The sequence below is a fragment of the Arachis hypogaea genome, chromosome 1 (genome assembly GCF_003086295.3).
Source record: "Arachis hypogaea cultivar Tifrunner chromosome 1, arahy.Tifrunner.gnm2.J5K5, whole genome shotgun sequence".
Classification (NCBI taxonomy): domain Eukaryota; kingdom Viridiplantae; phylum Streptophyta; class Magnoliopsida; order Fabales; family Fabaceae; genus Arachis; species Arachis hypogaea.
The window spans coordinates 6,987,212-7,003,680 of record NC_092036.1 but is presented as its reverse complement, the minus strand read 5'-3'; the positions used below and the strand labels follow the sequence as shown (position 1 = coordinate 7,003,680).

The 16,469-nt window shown below is 33.2% G+C and overlaps 3 protein-coding genes across 12 annotated transcripts; 1 reads left to right on the top strand and 2 right to left on the bottom strand.

Moving 5' to 3' along the window:
* Window positions 1-424: 424 nt before the first annotated feature.
* On the bottom strand, window positions 425-1,352 carry LOC112793078 (probable calcium-binding protein CML44). The gene has a single exon (XM_025836206.3). The coding sequence runs from the start codon at window positions 1,090-1,092 to the stop codon at window positions 622-624; it is 471 nt and encodes a 156-aa protein (XP_025691991.1). The 5' UTR covers window positions 1,093-1,352; the 3' UTR covers window positions 425-621.
* A 6,910-nt stretch (window positions 1,353-8,262) lies between these two features.
* LOC112793011 (uncharacterized) lies at window positions 8,263-12,577 on the top strand. Its single transcript, XM_025836201.3, has 2 exons — window positions 8,263-9,574; window positions 11,924-12,577. The coding sequence occupies exons 1-2, from the start codon at window positions 8,798-8,800 to the stop codon at window positions 12,137-12,139; spliced, it is 993 nt and encodes a 330-aa protein (XP_025691986.1). The 5' UTR covers window positions 8,263-8,797; the 3' UTR covers window positions 12,140-12,577.
* A 281-nt stretch (window positions 12,578-12,858) lies between these two features.
* LOC112793027 (probable protein phosphatase 2C 26) lies at window positions 12,859-16,455 on the bottom strand. 10 transcript variants are annotated; one of them, XR_011881598.1, is made up of 12 exons: window positions 16,218-16,455; window positions 16,058-16,109; window positions 15,595-15,674; window positions 15,327-15,408; window positions 14,938-15,008; window positions 14,738-14,817; window positions 14,446-14,543; window positions 14,089-14,224; window positions 13,904-13,981; window positions 13,627-13,675; window positions 13,403-13,426; window positions 12,859-13,275 (listed from the first exon to the last, which is right to left on the bottom strand). XR_011881598.1 is itself a non-coding variant. In XM_029297193.2 (12 exons), the coding sequence occupies exons 1-12, from the start codon at window positions 16,370-16,372 to the stop codon at window positions 13,223-13,225; spliced, it is 963 nt and encodes a 320-aa protein (XP_029153026.1). In that variant the 5' UTR covers window positions 16,373-16,455; the 3' UTR covers window positions 12,859-13,222. The 10 variants fall into 10 exon arrangements, 6 of the variants coding, with proteins under 6 accessions (XP_029153026.1, XP_029153027.1, XP_025691987.1 ...); XR_011881602.1 differs by having other exon boundaries at window positions 14,089-14,212; XM_029297193.2 differs by having other exon boundaries at window positions 13,904-13,986.
* Between the last annotated feature and the right edge of the window lie 14 nt (window positions 16,456-16,469).

Genomic DNA, 16,469 nt, shown 5'->3' with positions numbered 1-16,469 from the left:
CCTAACTCTATAAGTCATTCGAATTGGTGTTATTCTTTAATTTGCCTTGTGTCTCAGAATTGGATCTTAGTGGATTCTCAACTTGATAATAATCTTCTTGTAATATTTCTATCTACCTTCATTCTCTGCCACAATACAAGAAAACTTTTCTGTGCACTAATTCATTTGAGAATTGTGACTATCTGTGAAAGAAGAAGAATAAAGAGAACAGAGAAAAATATAGCATCGTTTTTATACTAATTCTTGATACTACTAAATGCAATGCTACTAATTGAGTTTAAATAAGCTATTTAAGCTCATCCTTGTTACATTTTAAAGTATAATATTCATACTACTACATGTGTTCATTTTTTCTTTCTAGTTTCAATTTTCTCATATTTGAGAGGCTTACTTTTTTAGTGCCAAGTATTACTAACAAAAAACATATATAAAGTATTCTTTATCCAAATGCATTAAAAAAATTTGGCTTAATTATATCATATATATACATCAAAATTTTACTACTAAATCGGTCATTCAAATAAAATAAATACATATTGATGACTGATTTTTTGTGTATAAATAGTTTTTTTTTTTACGGATGCATCAATAATATAGCAAATACCAAAATCAAAAGGATTATTATGAAGTGGTAAGCATCATCATATTCTTAAACTCCTCAAAATCAAGTTGTCCATCCAAATTAGTATCATAGGATAAAATCATTGCCCTGCAATCCTTATTCCCACTCTGTTGTTCCAACAAGCCAAGCCTCTTCAACACACACTCAAGCTCTTGGCTACTTATGAATCCATCTCCATTCAAATCAAACACCTCAAACGCCTTCGCAAGATCGCTTTCGACTTCCTCAACCTCGCCCTTGTCGTCGCCATTGTCGTTGATCTTTAACATGGAGTCGTAGAAGAACAAGAACTCATCCAAGTTGAGGCTCTTCTTTCCAACTACATGCTCTTCTAGCTCCTGGAGGCTAGTGCTGGAGCCTCCTGTCTTGTCTAGAAGCCAATTCAACTCGTCAAGGCTCACTAATCCATCGCCATTCTTGTCCAGCTTCTCAAAAATTCTTTTCAAGTCATTGTGGGTTAGGGAACACATTTTTGTTGAGTAGAGTAAAAGGGTACCAATAGCTTCAGTTTCAAAGGTCACAATTGTTATATGGTTATGTTTATGTGTTGATGCAATACGTGAAGGGTCCTTTATATAATGTGTGTAGGGTAGGCAACACTTCTAGCCTTTCATTTTTTTTTGTTTTTTTTTTTATTTTTTTTGTCAAGATCAGGAGTAAAATTCCAATCTATAATTTTTAGGTGAGTATGTATAAAAAGATTATTCCATTTGAATTATAATTCGTTAGCTTTTTATTTTTTGCATTATTATTATTACTACTATTGAGCAACATATTGACATCGAAATTTTATTATTATGACTAATCTAACAATTTAACCTGATATAATTAATTTGATTAAATTATAATTTAATTATATTATTTGTACATTAAAATAAGTTATTAAATCAGTTATATATATAAAATTAATATTAAAATATAAAATATATATTAAAAATGATTAAATGCACTTGTTATATATGAATATATGCTGACTAATTTTTTCTATGTATTTAGTATTTTTTTTATTGTAAAAAGGAGTTAAATGCAATCTTTATAACAATTTTTTTTAATTCAAATTAAAACAACTAATTTAAAACTTATCATACTTATTATTAACAACTTAATTCCACGCACGTCCTTAAATATTCTGAATTATTTATGAAAAAAGGAGAAAACTACGGTAAAGGAAATAATAATTAATTTTATAAATAATGTGGATGAGAATGATCCAAGTCAGTTTAGGAGGCAATTTGCATGAAGCTTCGCATAGTTTTGCTTTGAAAGCCACATTATTCCATCGAATGGGATGTTTTCCCCCATATCTAAAGCCTAGAATTTTCTAGTAGTCATGATATTTTCCTGCCCCCACTCAATAATTGTATATATGCCTCTTCAATAATTTGTATTTTAGTTGGATACTTTCCGTATTGATACTATACCTGTGCTGTCCTTTTGTATGTATGTATATCTCATCGACCATAGTTAAATATATAGAGGAGGGTTATACGTAAGCAGATTTTATAATTTGGAGTTATTAATTAATTATTATTAATATTTTTAATAATATAATATTATATTTAATAATATAAAATTTTTTGTTTATTAATTAAATTTTGACTAAATTTTAATAAAAATATTGATTTTTTAAACTTTTTTTAATATATAAATGGAAAAATCTAAGAAACGGTAATTTCAATTAAAATGGTTAGGATATTTAGTTAACGGTCTGACATTATATTTTTAGCCAATAATTTTAAATATTACTAATTAACTGTTTATAAAAAATGATAAATTGTACTATGTTTTGGGTCGCTCTCAATTGAGATTTCAGTAGAATATATGGGAATAGAATAGAATGGCATTCTAATCCTTGCGGGGGTGCCCCTCATTAGGAATACTTATCAACATGAACACGTATCAGGCCGGGGCCGGGCCGGGGCCCAGGGGCTGATATTCTTGTTTGTTTTCAACCAGATATTCTCACCTTCTCTTCTCTGATATTTAATTAATTAATTAAATATTCTATGAACAAATATATTAAATTATACGATTGGAACAGCTGTGGAGAGAAGCTAACCACATTAGCTGAAGCCATGGTTTGGTATGGTGTGTTGATGTCAATGAACGTACAATAATTGCAAGTTTGCTGCAACTAGCTGCTGCAATGGTGCATGATAATTGAGATAGGGGTGTGTAAATAAAATAACGAAAATATTTCAGAATAAAAAAATAAAAAAAGTTAATTTTTTTCTTATTTAATATTTGTTAAAATTAATAAATATTAAATAAAATAAAATTAATTTTTTTATATCTCTAATATTATCAAATAACAAAAATATTAATGAGCACAAGTGGCTTGTAAAAGTGTGAATGGGCTAGGGTCGAGAGTGCCTCCATGCTCTCCATTCCTATCCTTATCTCCTAAGTGCTAACTCCCAGATCATCACCATTTTTTATTTGCGTTGCGGGGACATTTTCGTTTTTGGCTTTTCTGCCAATTTTTGCGGAATCCTCCAAGTTAACTTAAAAATTGAAAAGAAAAAAAAAAAGAAAATAATCTAAAAAAAGATATGCAAAGAGAAAAGTACAACATGAAATAAAAATACAAGAATGCACGTACAAAAGGAATTGTTCAAATATGTAGAAGGAGCTTGAGAAATTAGTTTTTTCTTCAAAAGTTAATGACATGAAATACCATAAAATTTCTCAAAAAAAAATGTTGGATTTTATTAATTACTTAGTATTCTGAGGTTGTTACTTTGAACTAACAAAGACAGTTGGGCTCAAAATGAGGGCAATCTAAAGCTTTCGAGCAAGGTGTGAATGGCGGTAATTAAATTAGGTTAGTTTAGTGATTAGATTAAATAAGGGTGAAATTTTACTTTATGTATGTAGTAATTTATTAATCAATAATAAATCCTTAAATAAAATTATAATTCATGCCGGCGTGATTATTCATGCAATAAGAGGTTTATATGCAGATTGGATCCTCTCTTTAGTAAAGAATAGATTTGTTACACATCTAAATAATATTGTCATCCAAGTTTAATCAAGTAAATTCAACACGAATAAAAATTACTCTCATTTAAAAGAAAGTGATTACATTTACACGCACACAATTATTTTCTTAACCAAGTCATTTACGTTCATAAAAATCAAGTTATTCTTCTTATGGTTTCAGTGGCTAAGAGAAGGGGGTTGAATCTTAACCCCTTTTTGCTTGATTACACTTTCTGGTCTTGGAGGAGACTTTTTTGTTTTTGTCTTGTCCCTAGTCACGAGACTTTTTATTTTAGTCTCGTCACTTGGCACGAGATATTTTTGGTTTTAGCTCCTGTGCAGTAGAAACAGAAATAGAGTAGTAGAGAAAGAAGATTACACCTAGATATATCCTGGTTCAGCTGCTAAGTGCAATGCAGCCTACATCCAGTCTCCATCACAACTATGATGGAATTTCACTATAATCAATCTGATTACAAACTGTAAAGTGCTAACCCAACTTACAAGGGAATTCCCACATAATCATGAAACACAACATAGATGAACAAAGGAACTTTAAGACATCTATGATTTTTTCTTTTAATTTTTCACTTTCTGCCTTTTTTTGCTCTATGACTTTTTCATACAAACCTCACTGTTTGCCTTTTTTCCATGAGACTCAAGACATAACAAAATTAAACAGAAAAAATTACAAAACATAATACATTGAAGGAGAAGAAAATCTGTAAGCTTAGGTAGCTATGAGACTTCTGTGCCTTGCACTCTCAAACTTTCTCCCTTGAATCAAACCGTGACTATTCACCCCTTTTATAAAAAAGAGAAGCCTTCACAGTTGAAACAAAACCAAGCTTAACTTTTTTTCCTTCAAAACAGATCCGGTTCGGCCACATAGAGAGAAGAGGTAACTCATGCAAAACCCAACATACAAATACCTCTAGTTCTTCCTTGGTCATCACTCTTCATCAATCTGAGCGCTCCATCCTTGGCTTGCTCTCCAAGATGGATTTCTGGCCCTTGATGTTTCATGATGATGATGGCTTCATCTGCTCCAATCTCTGCCTCTTCCATCACTTCGCCACTCTAGCTACTTCCTGTGGTGGTTGAGCAGAATCAGAAACAAGCCATGCCTCCAAAGATCTCCTACTTGCTGGCCGAATCTCCTTCTTTCTTTTTGAGTATGAAGAGCTCGAGATTACCTCACCAAATCTTACCACTTTTGGTGAAAATCTCAGCCACAGCATACTTTTATTTTGTTATGTTTTCTTGCCATCAGCTTGATGGTCTTATAGCTTTCTCTTCCTTCGTTTCGGTAGCTCATTTTTTCTTCCATGACAACCATTGTTTTCTGGTTAATGACCAAAATAGAGAAAGAGAGTTGAGAGAGAAGAAAGAGAAATTGAACATTAACTAATGTATTTTTGACAAAGCAAGAATAAATGTCCACTTCCCTTTTACTGAACAACTTGTAGTTCAATGATACCCATCAAATCAAAGTCACTCATATTCTCTCTCATAGTTCCCATGCAATAAATGACAATTGAATGAGTTTTGGAATCCATCACATGGTTGAATTCTTGGATCCGTTGGAAGCAATTTTGCTTTCTTTCTTCATTGGTTTCTGGTCATGCATGAGGAACTTTTATCAAATATAAAATTGGATTTAGTTGCAACAACATTTAATCTAGCCCAATAATAACATTTGCTTTCCTGATGAATTTTTTCGGATCATGCAATGAGCAAATAGAAAAGCATGTTTAACTTGGACTTGTAACCATAATGGATTAATTTGGCCCAAGTAACATAATAATCAATTCAGCCATATTCATCATATATTTTTGTATCAAACCAAAGGCTAAATATTTTTTATATAATTGGGCTTGCACCAGAATTTTTTGGCCCAATATTAAAACCTGCAACAAAATTATTAATTAATATATGTTAAGTAAAAATTAAATTAATAATTTTGTAATTAATTATTTTAATAATGTTTAGTCATCACAAATATTAATTTAAAGTTTTCCAAACTCAACACTTCTTTTTCTCTTTTGCGTGTTTTCTCTTCTTCATCATTCTTTTGTTGTTGCTGTTATTACTGTTATTGCATTAGAAAGTGAAGAGAAATAGTTTTGAATTATGCAGGACAACGAGTCTAAATACACTTTAATTCACTAAAAAATGAACCAAAATTACATAAAAATTGCAACACAATTAACTCAGAAAGAGAGAGAAACAGAGAACAATGATAAAGAATCTGCAGGTTTGAGAAGCAATGGATGTTAATAATAAAAGATTTTCAATATGAACTTAGAGATTTTTGCATGTGAATTTTAAATTTAATGGAAGAGAATTTAGCTACAACAAAAGAAAAAAATTAAAAAAAGGCCTTTTAGAGAAAATGAGTATACTCATGGCATTTTATATTAGATTCATATTTTATATCAGAATTATTTGAGAGATTTATTTTTTAGGGTTGTGGAGGTTAATAAAATATTTTTTTCTCTAGTAGAATACTTGAGAAATATTCATTGTATTTATTATTTCTTGTTATGTTTTTTTTTCTATTTAATTTTACTGATTTTCTAAGACTTTGTCAAAGAGTTAAACTCAAATTTAACACATAAATTCAGAAATTGTGTTAAATTTGAGTAAATTAAGAAGAATTTTGAAAAAATTAAATAAAAAAGAGAAGATGAAGAAGAAAAAGATGAAAAGAGAAGAAGAAGAAATAGTAGAAGATGAGGAGGAAGAGAAGAAAGAGTTTTGAATTGTGTAGGACAACGAGTCCAAATGCACATTAATTTACTTAGAAATGAGCTGAAATTATATAATGATTATGACACAATTAACTCAGAAATAAATCGAAATTACATAATAATTGTGACACAATTAACTCAGAAATGAAAGAAAATTTACCATAATGATTGCGATACATAAACTCAGTTAAAAAATAAAAACACATCCAAAATCAATTTTTGAATCAGACAATGTCATTAATATATTTTTTTTCTTTTTTGTTTGATTTTTTTTCTTGATTTTATTTTTCTTAAGAGAGTAAATAAAAAAGAATTTTAAAAAATAAAATAAGAATGTGAAGATAAAAAAGAAAAGGATGAAAAAGAAGAAGAAGCAGTAGAAGATGATGAGAGAGAGGAGAAATAGTTTTGAATTGTACAAGACGAGTCCAAATGCACCTTAATTCACTTATAAATGAACCAAAATTATATAATTGATTGCGAATACTATTAACTCATAAATGAACCGAAATTACATAAGAATTGCGACACAATTAACTCAGAAAGAAAGAGAAGCAGAGAACAATGGTAAACAATCTGCAGGTTTGAGAAGTAATAGATGTTAATAATAAAAGATTTTGAACATAACATGAATTTATAGATTTTTGCATGTGGACTTCAAGTTCAATTGAGGAGAATTTAGCTACAAGCCTACCACAGAGGAAAAGATTAAAAAAAAGGCTTTTTAGAGAAAATGAGTATATTCATGGTAGCTTATATTAAATTCATAATTCATATAAAAACTGTTTGAGAGATTTTATTTTCTGGGATTGTAAAGATTGATGAAATACTTTTTTCTTTGTCTCTGTAGAATACTTGAAAAATATTCATTGTATTCATTATTCAAGAGCTAAACTCAAATTTAACGTATAAATTTAGATATTGTGTTAAATTTGAGTCAATCAAAAAGAATTTTGAAAAATAAAATAAGAAAAAGAAGATGAAGAAGCAAAAGATGAAAAAAAAAGAAAAAGAAGTAGTAGAAGATGAGGACGAAAATGAGAAATAGTTTTGAATTGTATAGGACAACAAGTTCAAATGCATCTTAATTCACTCAGAAATGAAACGAAATTATATAATGATTGCGACACAATTAACTCATAAATGAACTGAAATTACCTAATGAATTGCGACACAATTAACTCAGAAATGAATCGGAAGTTATCATAATGATTGCGATACATAAACCTAATTCGAAAACAAGCACACAAACAAGATTGAATCATAAAAAAAACATATCCAAAATTAATTTTGGATCAGACAACGTCATTAATATGCTTCTTCTTCTTTTTTGTTTGATATTTTCTTCTCTTTTTCTTGGTTTTTAAGAGAGTAAATAAAAAATTTTCTGAGAAAATAAAATAAGAAGGTGAAGATGAAGAAAAAAGATGAAAAAGAAGAAGCAGTAGAAGATGATGAGAAGAAAGAAGAGAAAGTGTTTTGAATTGTGCAGGACAACGAGTCCAAATGCACTTTAATTTACTCAGAAATGAACCAAAATTATATAATGATTGTGATATAATTAACTCTAAATGAACTAAAATTACATAACAATTGCGACACAATTAACTGAGTTCGAAAAAAATCACACAAACAAAATTGAATCATGATTAAAAATACATCGAAAATTAATTTTGGATCAGACAACATTAACATGACAAAAATTCAACATCAACAATAACAATAACGACGATAACGATAACAACGATATGTATAAGAAGATGATGATGATGATAATGATAATGATCATGATGATGAAAGAAGAGAAGAAAAAAAAGGAGAAAAAAAATTTAAATGAAAAAAGAAGGAGGATGAGGTGATGATATTGTTAGTGACGATGATAATAAAAGACTGAAAGAAAAAAATAACAAAGATAATAAAGAAGAATAAAAAAAAGGCTATAACAGATGCGCACAAATTTAAAATTCTTAGTTGGATTTAGTTAGAGTTGTAACTTGGCTCATAACTTTTTTTTTTTAGATATATTTGCAAAATGTCATTGAAAAAAGAAACCCACAAATTCGTGTGGAATCTGGCTCAGAACTTTTTTTTAAAAATATTTTTGCAAATGTCATTGAAAAAAAAAAAAAAACAAATTCGTGTGGAATCTGGAACCCCAATTTGAATAAATAACTGCAAGTTATCTTTCACAAACGGACATTTTCTTCATCAACTCCACTCCTTCAGATTCAGAATGTAAAGTCCAATCCCCATTTCACTTCTATCCATTAGCTAAATCCGTTTATGGCGGAAGAACACAAAACGCATTCCACCACCCAACAACAAAAAAATCCCACATCACAGTTCCAATTCTTCAAACACCCTTTCGGATTCGGATTCACACCTCCAATTAACCAACCAATTTAAATAAATATATATTTAAAAAAAAAACAACACCACCATGGCCACAGACGCAAAAACACCAACACCAGCAGCAAAATTTCAGAACGCAGAGTTTCGGGAATTAACGGCGCCGTTAACCTCCCAAGACGGCCTCCGTTTCTGGCAGCTAATGATCTCCGGTTCCGTCGCTGGCTCCGTCGAACACATGGCCATGTTCCCCGTCGACACTGTCAAGACCCACATGCAAGCCCTAGGCACCTGTCCGCTCAAACGAAACGTCACCGTTTCGCAAGCCCTAAGAACCATCATCACGTCGAACGGAGGGCCCATCGCTCTCTACCGCGGAATCGGCGCAATGGGCCTGGGCGCAGGTCCGGCCCATGCCGTCTACTTCTCCTTCTATGAAACCTGCAAGACCTTCTTCTCGCGCGGGAACCCTAACAATTCATTGGCGCACGCTGTTTCCGGTGTATGCGCCACTATTGTGAGCGATGCAGTGTTCACGCCGATGGACATGGTGAAGCAGAGGCTTCAGCTGAGTGGTGCGAATGGTTATCGTGGTGTCTGGGACTGTGTGAAGAGGGTGATGAGTGAGGAAGGGTTTGGTGCTTTCTATGCTTCGTATAGGACCACTGTGTTGATGAATGCTCCTTTTACCGCGGTCCATTTCGTTACTTATGAGGCTGCCAAACGCGGCCTTATTGAGGTGGCGACGCCGGAGAGCGCCGAGGACGAACGGTTGGTTGTCCATGCGACTGCTGGTGCCGCTGCCGGTGCTTTGGCCGCAGCGGTTACTACTCCACTTGATGTTGTTAAAACTCAGTTACAGTGTCAGGTATATATGTAGGGTTTGTTTTATACTTATTCAATAGTTATTTATATGTAAATATGAAAATTTGTTACATCTTTGGATCAATGCATTTAGATAGCAAGCGAGTACGAAACAATATGGATCTTAGGAGTCTAGTATGAGAATTGTACAACTATTGAGAAAATATGAGAGTAGAGAGGGAATTTGAGTGAAGAAATCAGGTAGAAAGACTCTAGTAATATTTCACTTAATGCCTCAGGTTTATACTATTTCCCTCCTATAATTAATCTATCTATTTCTAATAATTAGGCTTAATTTGCGCACGTACATGTTAGAGAGTATAATTAGAATGAGTGCATTATAAAGAAGAAATGGTTGGGGGTAGCACCTGTTGCCTATTGGTGAAAAAGATATGAGAATATTGTCTTAGGTGATTTAGTCGGGTAATGAGAATATCTACAGAGATAAGAAGACTAGAATGAATAGAAGACAGGTGAAATAGAGGAAGGCAAAGAAAATTTATTGACAAAAATATTGAAGCTGACTTTTTTGTAGATATGGTTTATCATTTTATGATAGGATGCAATAGGTGCTTTTGTTCTATGTAGTAGACACCCCTTTTCAGTGGGTAGAAGCTTGTAAGTTTTTCTTTTAATTATTCTTTTGTATCTGCCTAAAATGTTATTTGTTCTCAAGGGGATTATGATCATAGACTAGATAGTTGCAGTGTTAGGCTTTTGTGTCTACCTATTCATGCTGGTCAAGTTGCAAATATTCAAATATACTTGCAAATTAACCGAAGAAATTGTCAGCTGATGTCAAATTCGACTCTGGAGTTTTAGAAGCTCTGCTGAGGTCCTTGAAGCTGACCTAAAACTGAAAAGAAAGAAAGTAGAGTAAGTTAGTCCCTCAACATCTTGACCGACTTGTAGCAACTTCAGGACCTTTGGATTGGCCTCCTAACATTGGATAGGAATTTAATGTCAGTCACTCGTTGACTTCAATGACTAATATGATGGTTTGTTTGCAAATTTTGTGATAGCATAGCCTAACCTTTGATTGCATTAGGCTTATGACAAGTTGCAACCTAGTAATGCTATGTAGAATCATGAAGTGTCATGAACATAGATTAGTGATGGTAATGGGTCATGTCCTTGTAGCGGACACCAACCAAGGAGAAGAATAAGTTGTTGATCTGGATTTCAGATTATGATTTAATGGAACAGCTCTTTTGGGTTATTTATCAGAAATAGTTTGTTCCGGTTAGTGGGTTGTTAGGATGCTGAGTGTGAGGTTCTAACTTGTGAACAGTGTGCTCTCGTCTCACGAATCTGTATCCTGTGTGAAGGGAGTAATAACATTATAAACTTGAGGATGTGATTACAAGCTGCCTTGAATGGACCTGATGTATTTGTGGTGGGGTTGAGCTTAGATTCTCGTTATCCGATAAATGATGATTAAGATAAAATTAACCCCCCCCCCCCTTTTTTTTATTTCTTTCTCTTAGAAATGATATGAAACACATTTTCCTCCATAACTCTTCTCTACCCTCCAACCAAACATATCCTGGGAGTAGGTTATCTAGGTGGCCAGAAATGGCCTTGGTCCCAGGATCTCCTAAGAGACTTGCTGCCGTTTAAGTGTAACTATGAATATAATTTTAATTGATCGTTTGGTAATGTTGGTTTCATGGGAAGTTTGATGCCGCGTTGAAGTGTCTATCTAGTATATACTACATACCCTACAACACTTAGCCTGTAAGTTTGAATCTATCTATATGTTATTGCCTTGTTGGCTCAGTTTCGTACAAATCATGTTTTCCCTTCTTAAAATATAACTTACCCTGCTCAACTTAATTTAACAAATATCAAGAAAGAAATGGTAGTTGGAGCTGGGATTTTATTTATGATTGGTACTATGCTTTATAAACTTGATAAAAAAGATGATATTATGAAACCAGCACTTCAAAATTATTCATATACTCAAGGTAGAGTCGTATTCTGAGGTGTAAGTTTAATGTACTTGTGTGAATTGAGTTGAAAATAGTCCAAAATATATTTAGTCAAGAAGTTCACAGCGAACGGACATGGAATGAGTTGAGAGAAAGAGAGAGTTACTAATCAGGTATTTAATCTCAAACTGTAAAAATTGCTAGTCTACCATTGATTATGTTAGTAATAGTTAGTTTTCTATTATGACCCATCTGATTCTCATTTCAAGGCTAAGATGCATGCAAGAAATTTTATGCATATAGATACATGTGTTATTCCTTTGTATGTACCCTATCAGCTTCTGCACAACCAATATCATAGTTGGTATTTTAATCATATCTGCTGGAGGGAGGGAGTATCATGATATCGGTTTATGGTGCAGGGTGTCTGTGGATGCGATAGGTTTGAAAACGGTTCAATTGCAGATGTTTTAAAAACGATAGTGAAAAAGGATGGATACAGAGGGCTCATGCGAGGATGGATTCCAAGGATGCTGTTCCATGCTCCTGCAGCTGCAATCTGCTGGTCGACGTACGAGGCAGGGAAGTCCTTTTTCCAAGAATTAAATCAGAGTAAAGACAGCAGCACTATCATATGAACAAATGGAGTTAGAATATCCCTTGTTCTGTGTTTAGATTATGGTTAGTTTATTTGTCAACATCATTAGTAAAGAGCTTCTTCAATCAGGGGCATGGCCTAGCTTTTCAAGTCCAGTGGAACCCTGAAGGATTGCATAATTATGAGGCAGGCGTTAGCTTAAGTTAGGGGGTGCATTCTTTTTAGTATTGTACACCCTGCCAATTTTGATAAATTATTCTTACAATTATATTTTTATTATTTTTGTTTAGCTCATTGTAATATTTATACCTTTTACCACAAGGTTATTCCTTGAATACATCCCCTATCCCACGCTTATAGCAAATCCATAGTTTAAGGATTCATGATAATGCATTTGTTTCTTTACCTTTGTATTATTAACATTTGATCAGAAGGACTGTCATATTCTGGAACTTTAAGGGATTCACTTTTATGGCAACTACTGTGTTAGTATATTTATCTGGCTCTTTAATTTGTTGCTCTGTTATTGAAATCAGGTAGGGTAGGTTTTGTCATGTGTGATTCGTTCGTGTTTGTGGGATTCTCAGGACAGAGTTAAGTTTTGAATTTTCCATATAGTTTATATTTGGTTTTGGCTGGTCGTCCTTTTCCTGAAATTCTCCCTAACCTCTCATTTGTCACTTCACTTTTTAGTATTTTTTTTAGATCTCATAGTACTGATTAAGAATATATCAAAGTCTAAAATATCAGACAAAGGAATTGAAGAGAGTATTGTTTACCAGAATTCTAATTCAAATTACAGTAATTATAACGTTATTTTTCTGTAGAATTACTTACATAACTACCCTTCATCAGAAACAGACCTAACATTTCAGAAACAGAAATTTAATTTATAAAAAATATCACATTATACAACACACTCTAAATGCATGATGCACAACATAACACTTCATAGCAAAGCATAAATATTTCCATGATAAATCCTGATGTCCATTTTCCCAGTGCATCACCAACATTTAGTGATCACATTATACTGAAGAGAATTGCTGCTATGGTGATATCCACAATCAGGATCTTTGCTTTCTTCAAGTATAATCAACCAATCAAGGTGGATTAGCAGTTCTCAGGAACTTACAACCTGACCAACAATTACAGTAATATCATCAAGCTTTCCACCTGATACAATGATATAATAGTGTGGTTAGCCACAAATTCGGAGAAAAAATAGTCATTATAAAATTGCTAAGATTAGTCTCTAGGTAAAGATACGAATAGTAGCTTGCATGATGTCATAAATTCAAACCTCTATGCGCCTTGCAATACACAACTGTAAGAAGGAACGGATTTTCAGACGTGGAAATTTCACGACATTATCGTGTTGATTCTCGTCATTGATCAAGAAGGCAGAGCCAAGTATAGACCCATAGAAGGTCAAAAACATCTAATCAATGGTGAAAATCAACACGATAAGGTCATGGGAAATCTTCACATGAGCATACCCTCATTTTATGGTGTGTTTTGCCTTACCTGTAAGCTTCATTCCAAGAATCTTCTTCCATAGCGGCGCATCATAACCCTGGCATATTGGTAGAGAAACATTAAAAAAAAATATATGAAAAGGGAGAACCAAAGTTTGTGAAACACTTAACTAAACTTTCTCTGATTCAAAAAGTTGTCAATTTTGACAAAGTAGTACATTGAAACATTAATATACTTGGACAATCCGAGTATATTAATTTTTCAATACACTACTTTGTCGAAATTGACCATCATTTCAAAACGGAAGCGGTAACTTTTTCTTTACCTTAGACCTGGCCTCCAATGAATAGGGAGAATCAAAATTTGAATCCGTGGCATGAATTCTTGCCAAGTTAGCTAATGCCTTTGCTAGCAACAAAATGAATTTCAGGTTAATGAAGCTCAAATGGTGGTTTTCTAAATTCCTCCAAATGGATCAATCAACAAGAAAGGAAAGAAGGAAGACAATACCAGCCTCAGTAACATCTCTGTATGTAGCAATGGTCGAAACAATTTCATAGTCAAAAACATTATCAAAAAGACCATCAGACCCCATGACAATTGTATCTCCCTCTATCAACTCCACATTACTTACCTGTTTTCCCAGCTGAAGAGGTTGGTATGAAAAGATATAACAGAAAGAACCACAAATATCTCGAAGCAAAAATTAGAATATAAATCAAAATTGCAAGGTTGTGTGCAAAGGCCAGCACACAATTCTGAGTAAACATTACATGTCTTGGCCTTAACCTAAGCAAACACATGGTTCTTCATAGTTTGGGTGACAGGACGAAATTAAAGCAAGTTAAGATGAATGTGAAGTGGTACCGCTGCATCAAGATATGTTTGGCCGGCCCTCTCGGAGCTCAGTTGGAATGGACAGTCAAAGTAATGTTCTTGTGGTGAAGTGGAAAAAATTACACTGCCTGGAAAAAGAAAAACAGCACATAAAAGAAGATTTAGCTCTCAACACTGGAGGAGGGTGTTGCAAAAGAAAGAAAACATTAGCAAGAACATTAGAGTATCTCACTTTAATTTACCCAAAAATTTTCATATAGCAAATTCCATTAGACATATCAGCAAAGATCATAGTTGGATGAAATATAGCATTAGATCTTACCATTGCGGATAACTCTTAATCCACAATCCCCAACATTGGCAATCTTCAAAATCCCATTCTTCTCCAGCATAGCAACAATGCTTCATGAAAAAGATAGAAAATGAAGTAACTTAAAAGTGGAATTGTTTAAAATGCACAAGTAAATATTTGAATATATCTACTGAAAACTTAAAATCCAATTGAAAAGTGAATGGACTTACACAGTGGCTGAGCCTGTTGAGGAAGTAGCAGCATGCGATTTCCTTATAAGAATTTGAGGATCATAGTTCACCTGATTAACCCAACAATATCCAAGTTGCTAGTTAGCCAACAGCATTGACTACATAGAAACATTCACATCGATATTCCAAACAATACCCTTGATTCATCATGCTTACACATACCACCCAAGATGTTAATGGCATGTAGGGAGCTCGGTATCACATTTTGTAAGATAGAAATGTCAGTGTATTTTTTGCAAACAGAAGAGACTCGCGTGTAATATTCCTTAGCCTCAAGGGAGGACAGTGTCATTCACCCAAGAACAAATGCATGTAGCTTGAGAACAGAATCATTATAACTTAAAAAAATATTCGTTGTCAGTAATTACCTCCATATCTTCAACAAAATTAGAAGCGTTAGCCAGGAATTCACGTGGGAACAACGAAGGATCCACATCCTCTTCTGCCCAACTGTGGCACAGAACGAGAAGAAGATAATGTTAATACAGCTCAATTTTAACATATGATGCAATCTTACTCCAGTTAAAGTTAATTAATCAAAACCAGTTTCAAAGTTTTATATTCTGTTTTTGTTCAATGATTGAAGTTTTACACTAGGAAAGAGCTAGATACAGATAGAGAGAGAGAGTAGCATACCCAGAAACACCATCAGCAATAGCAAGAACTCCCCCATTATAGTTGCTGACAAGCAAAGCATCTTCCCCACCTCTATCAACCTTAAGAAAAAGAACAGGACTTCATAAAGTGGGAGGGACATGGGAAATGATAGAATAAATTCCATCTAATGCCACCATCTGGTGTTGGTTTTCTTCCCTCTAATTTGGGAGGAATAGGATTCAATGCAAAATGCTAATTTCTTTCCCCCAACAAAATTAGTATATTCCATTGCTATATAAAAAAAAATAGAATGAAAAATTACTCCATTTTAATAACAAAAATATCAAAACAATGGAACAGAACAATTATATGATTATATCACTCTACTCCATTCCATTCCCTTGCTTTCCTCTCCATCTTATTCCATTCTATTAGCTTCCACTAATTACCAATCCAAACATAAATATGACATGGGTTTATCAGAATTTAGCACTCTTAGTACCTTGTCTGGATGAGGAAGGAGGCAAGACCCAACAGAAAATGAAACCTCTGACCTATCAACATAAGCAAACATGAAACAAGCAAACCCATGTTTAAGAAAGGCCCAAGAACTCTAAAACCATGAAATATTCAGATAAGGTATAGTTTGGTCAGTAGCTGACCGAATTGCAGGATTGAGCTCAGAAGAAGAAGAAGAACAAGGAAGCAACAGTCTTTTCTTCTTTTTGGCAGTTTCATCAATACCACCAGATATAGAAGAATGAAGGAGTGGTTGAGAGTGAGGAATGATTGCAGCCCTCAATATGGGAATTGCCATTGCTTCCTTCTTCCTCTCCTTCACACACTGCCACTGCCATGAATTGTGAAAATGAACGTTTATCGCTTACAATAAAAGAAACAAAATTAAAAAATAT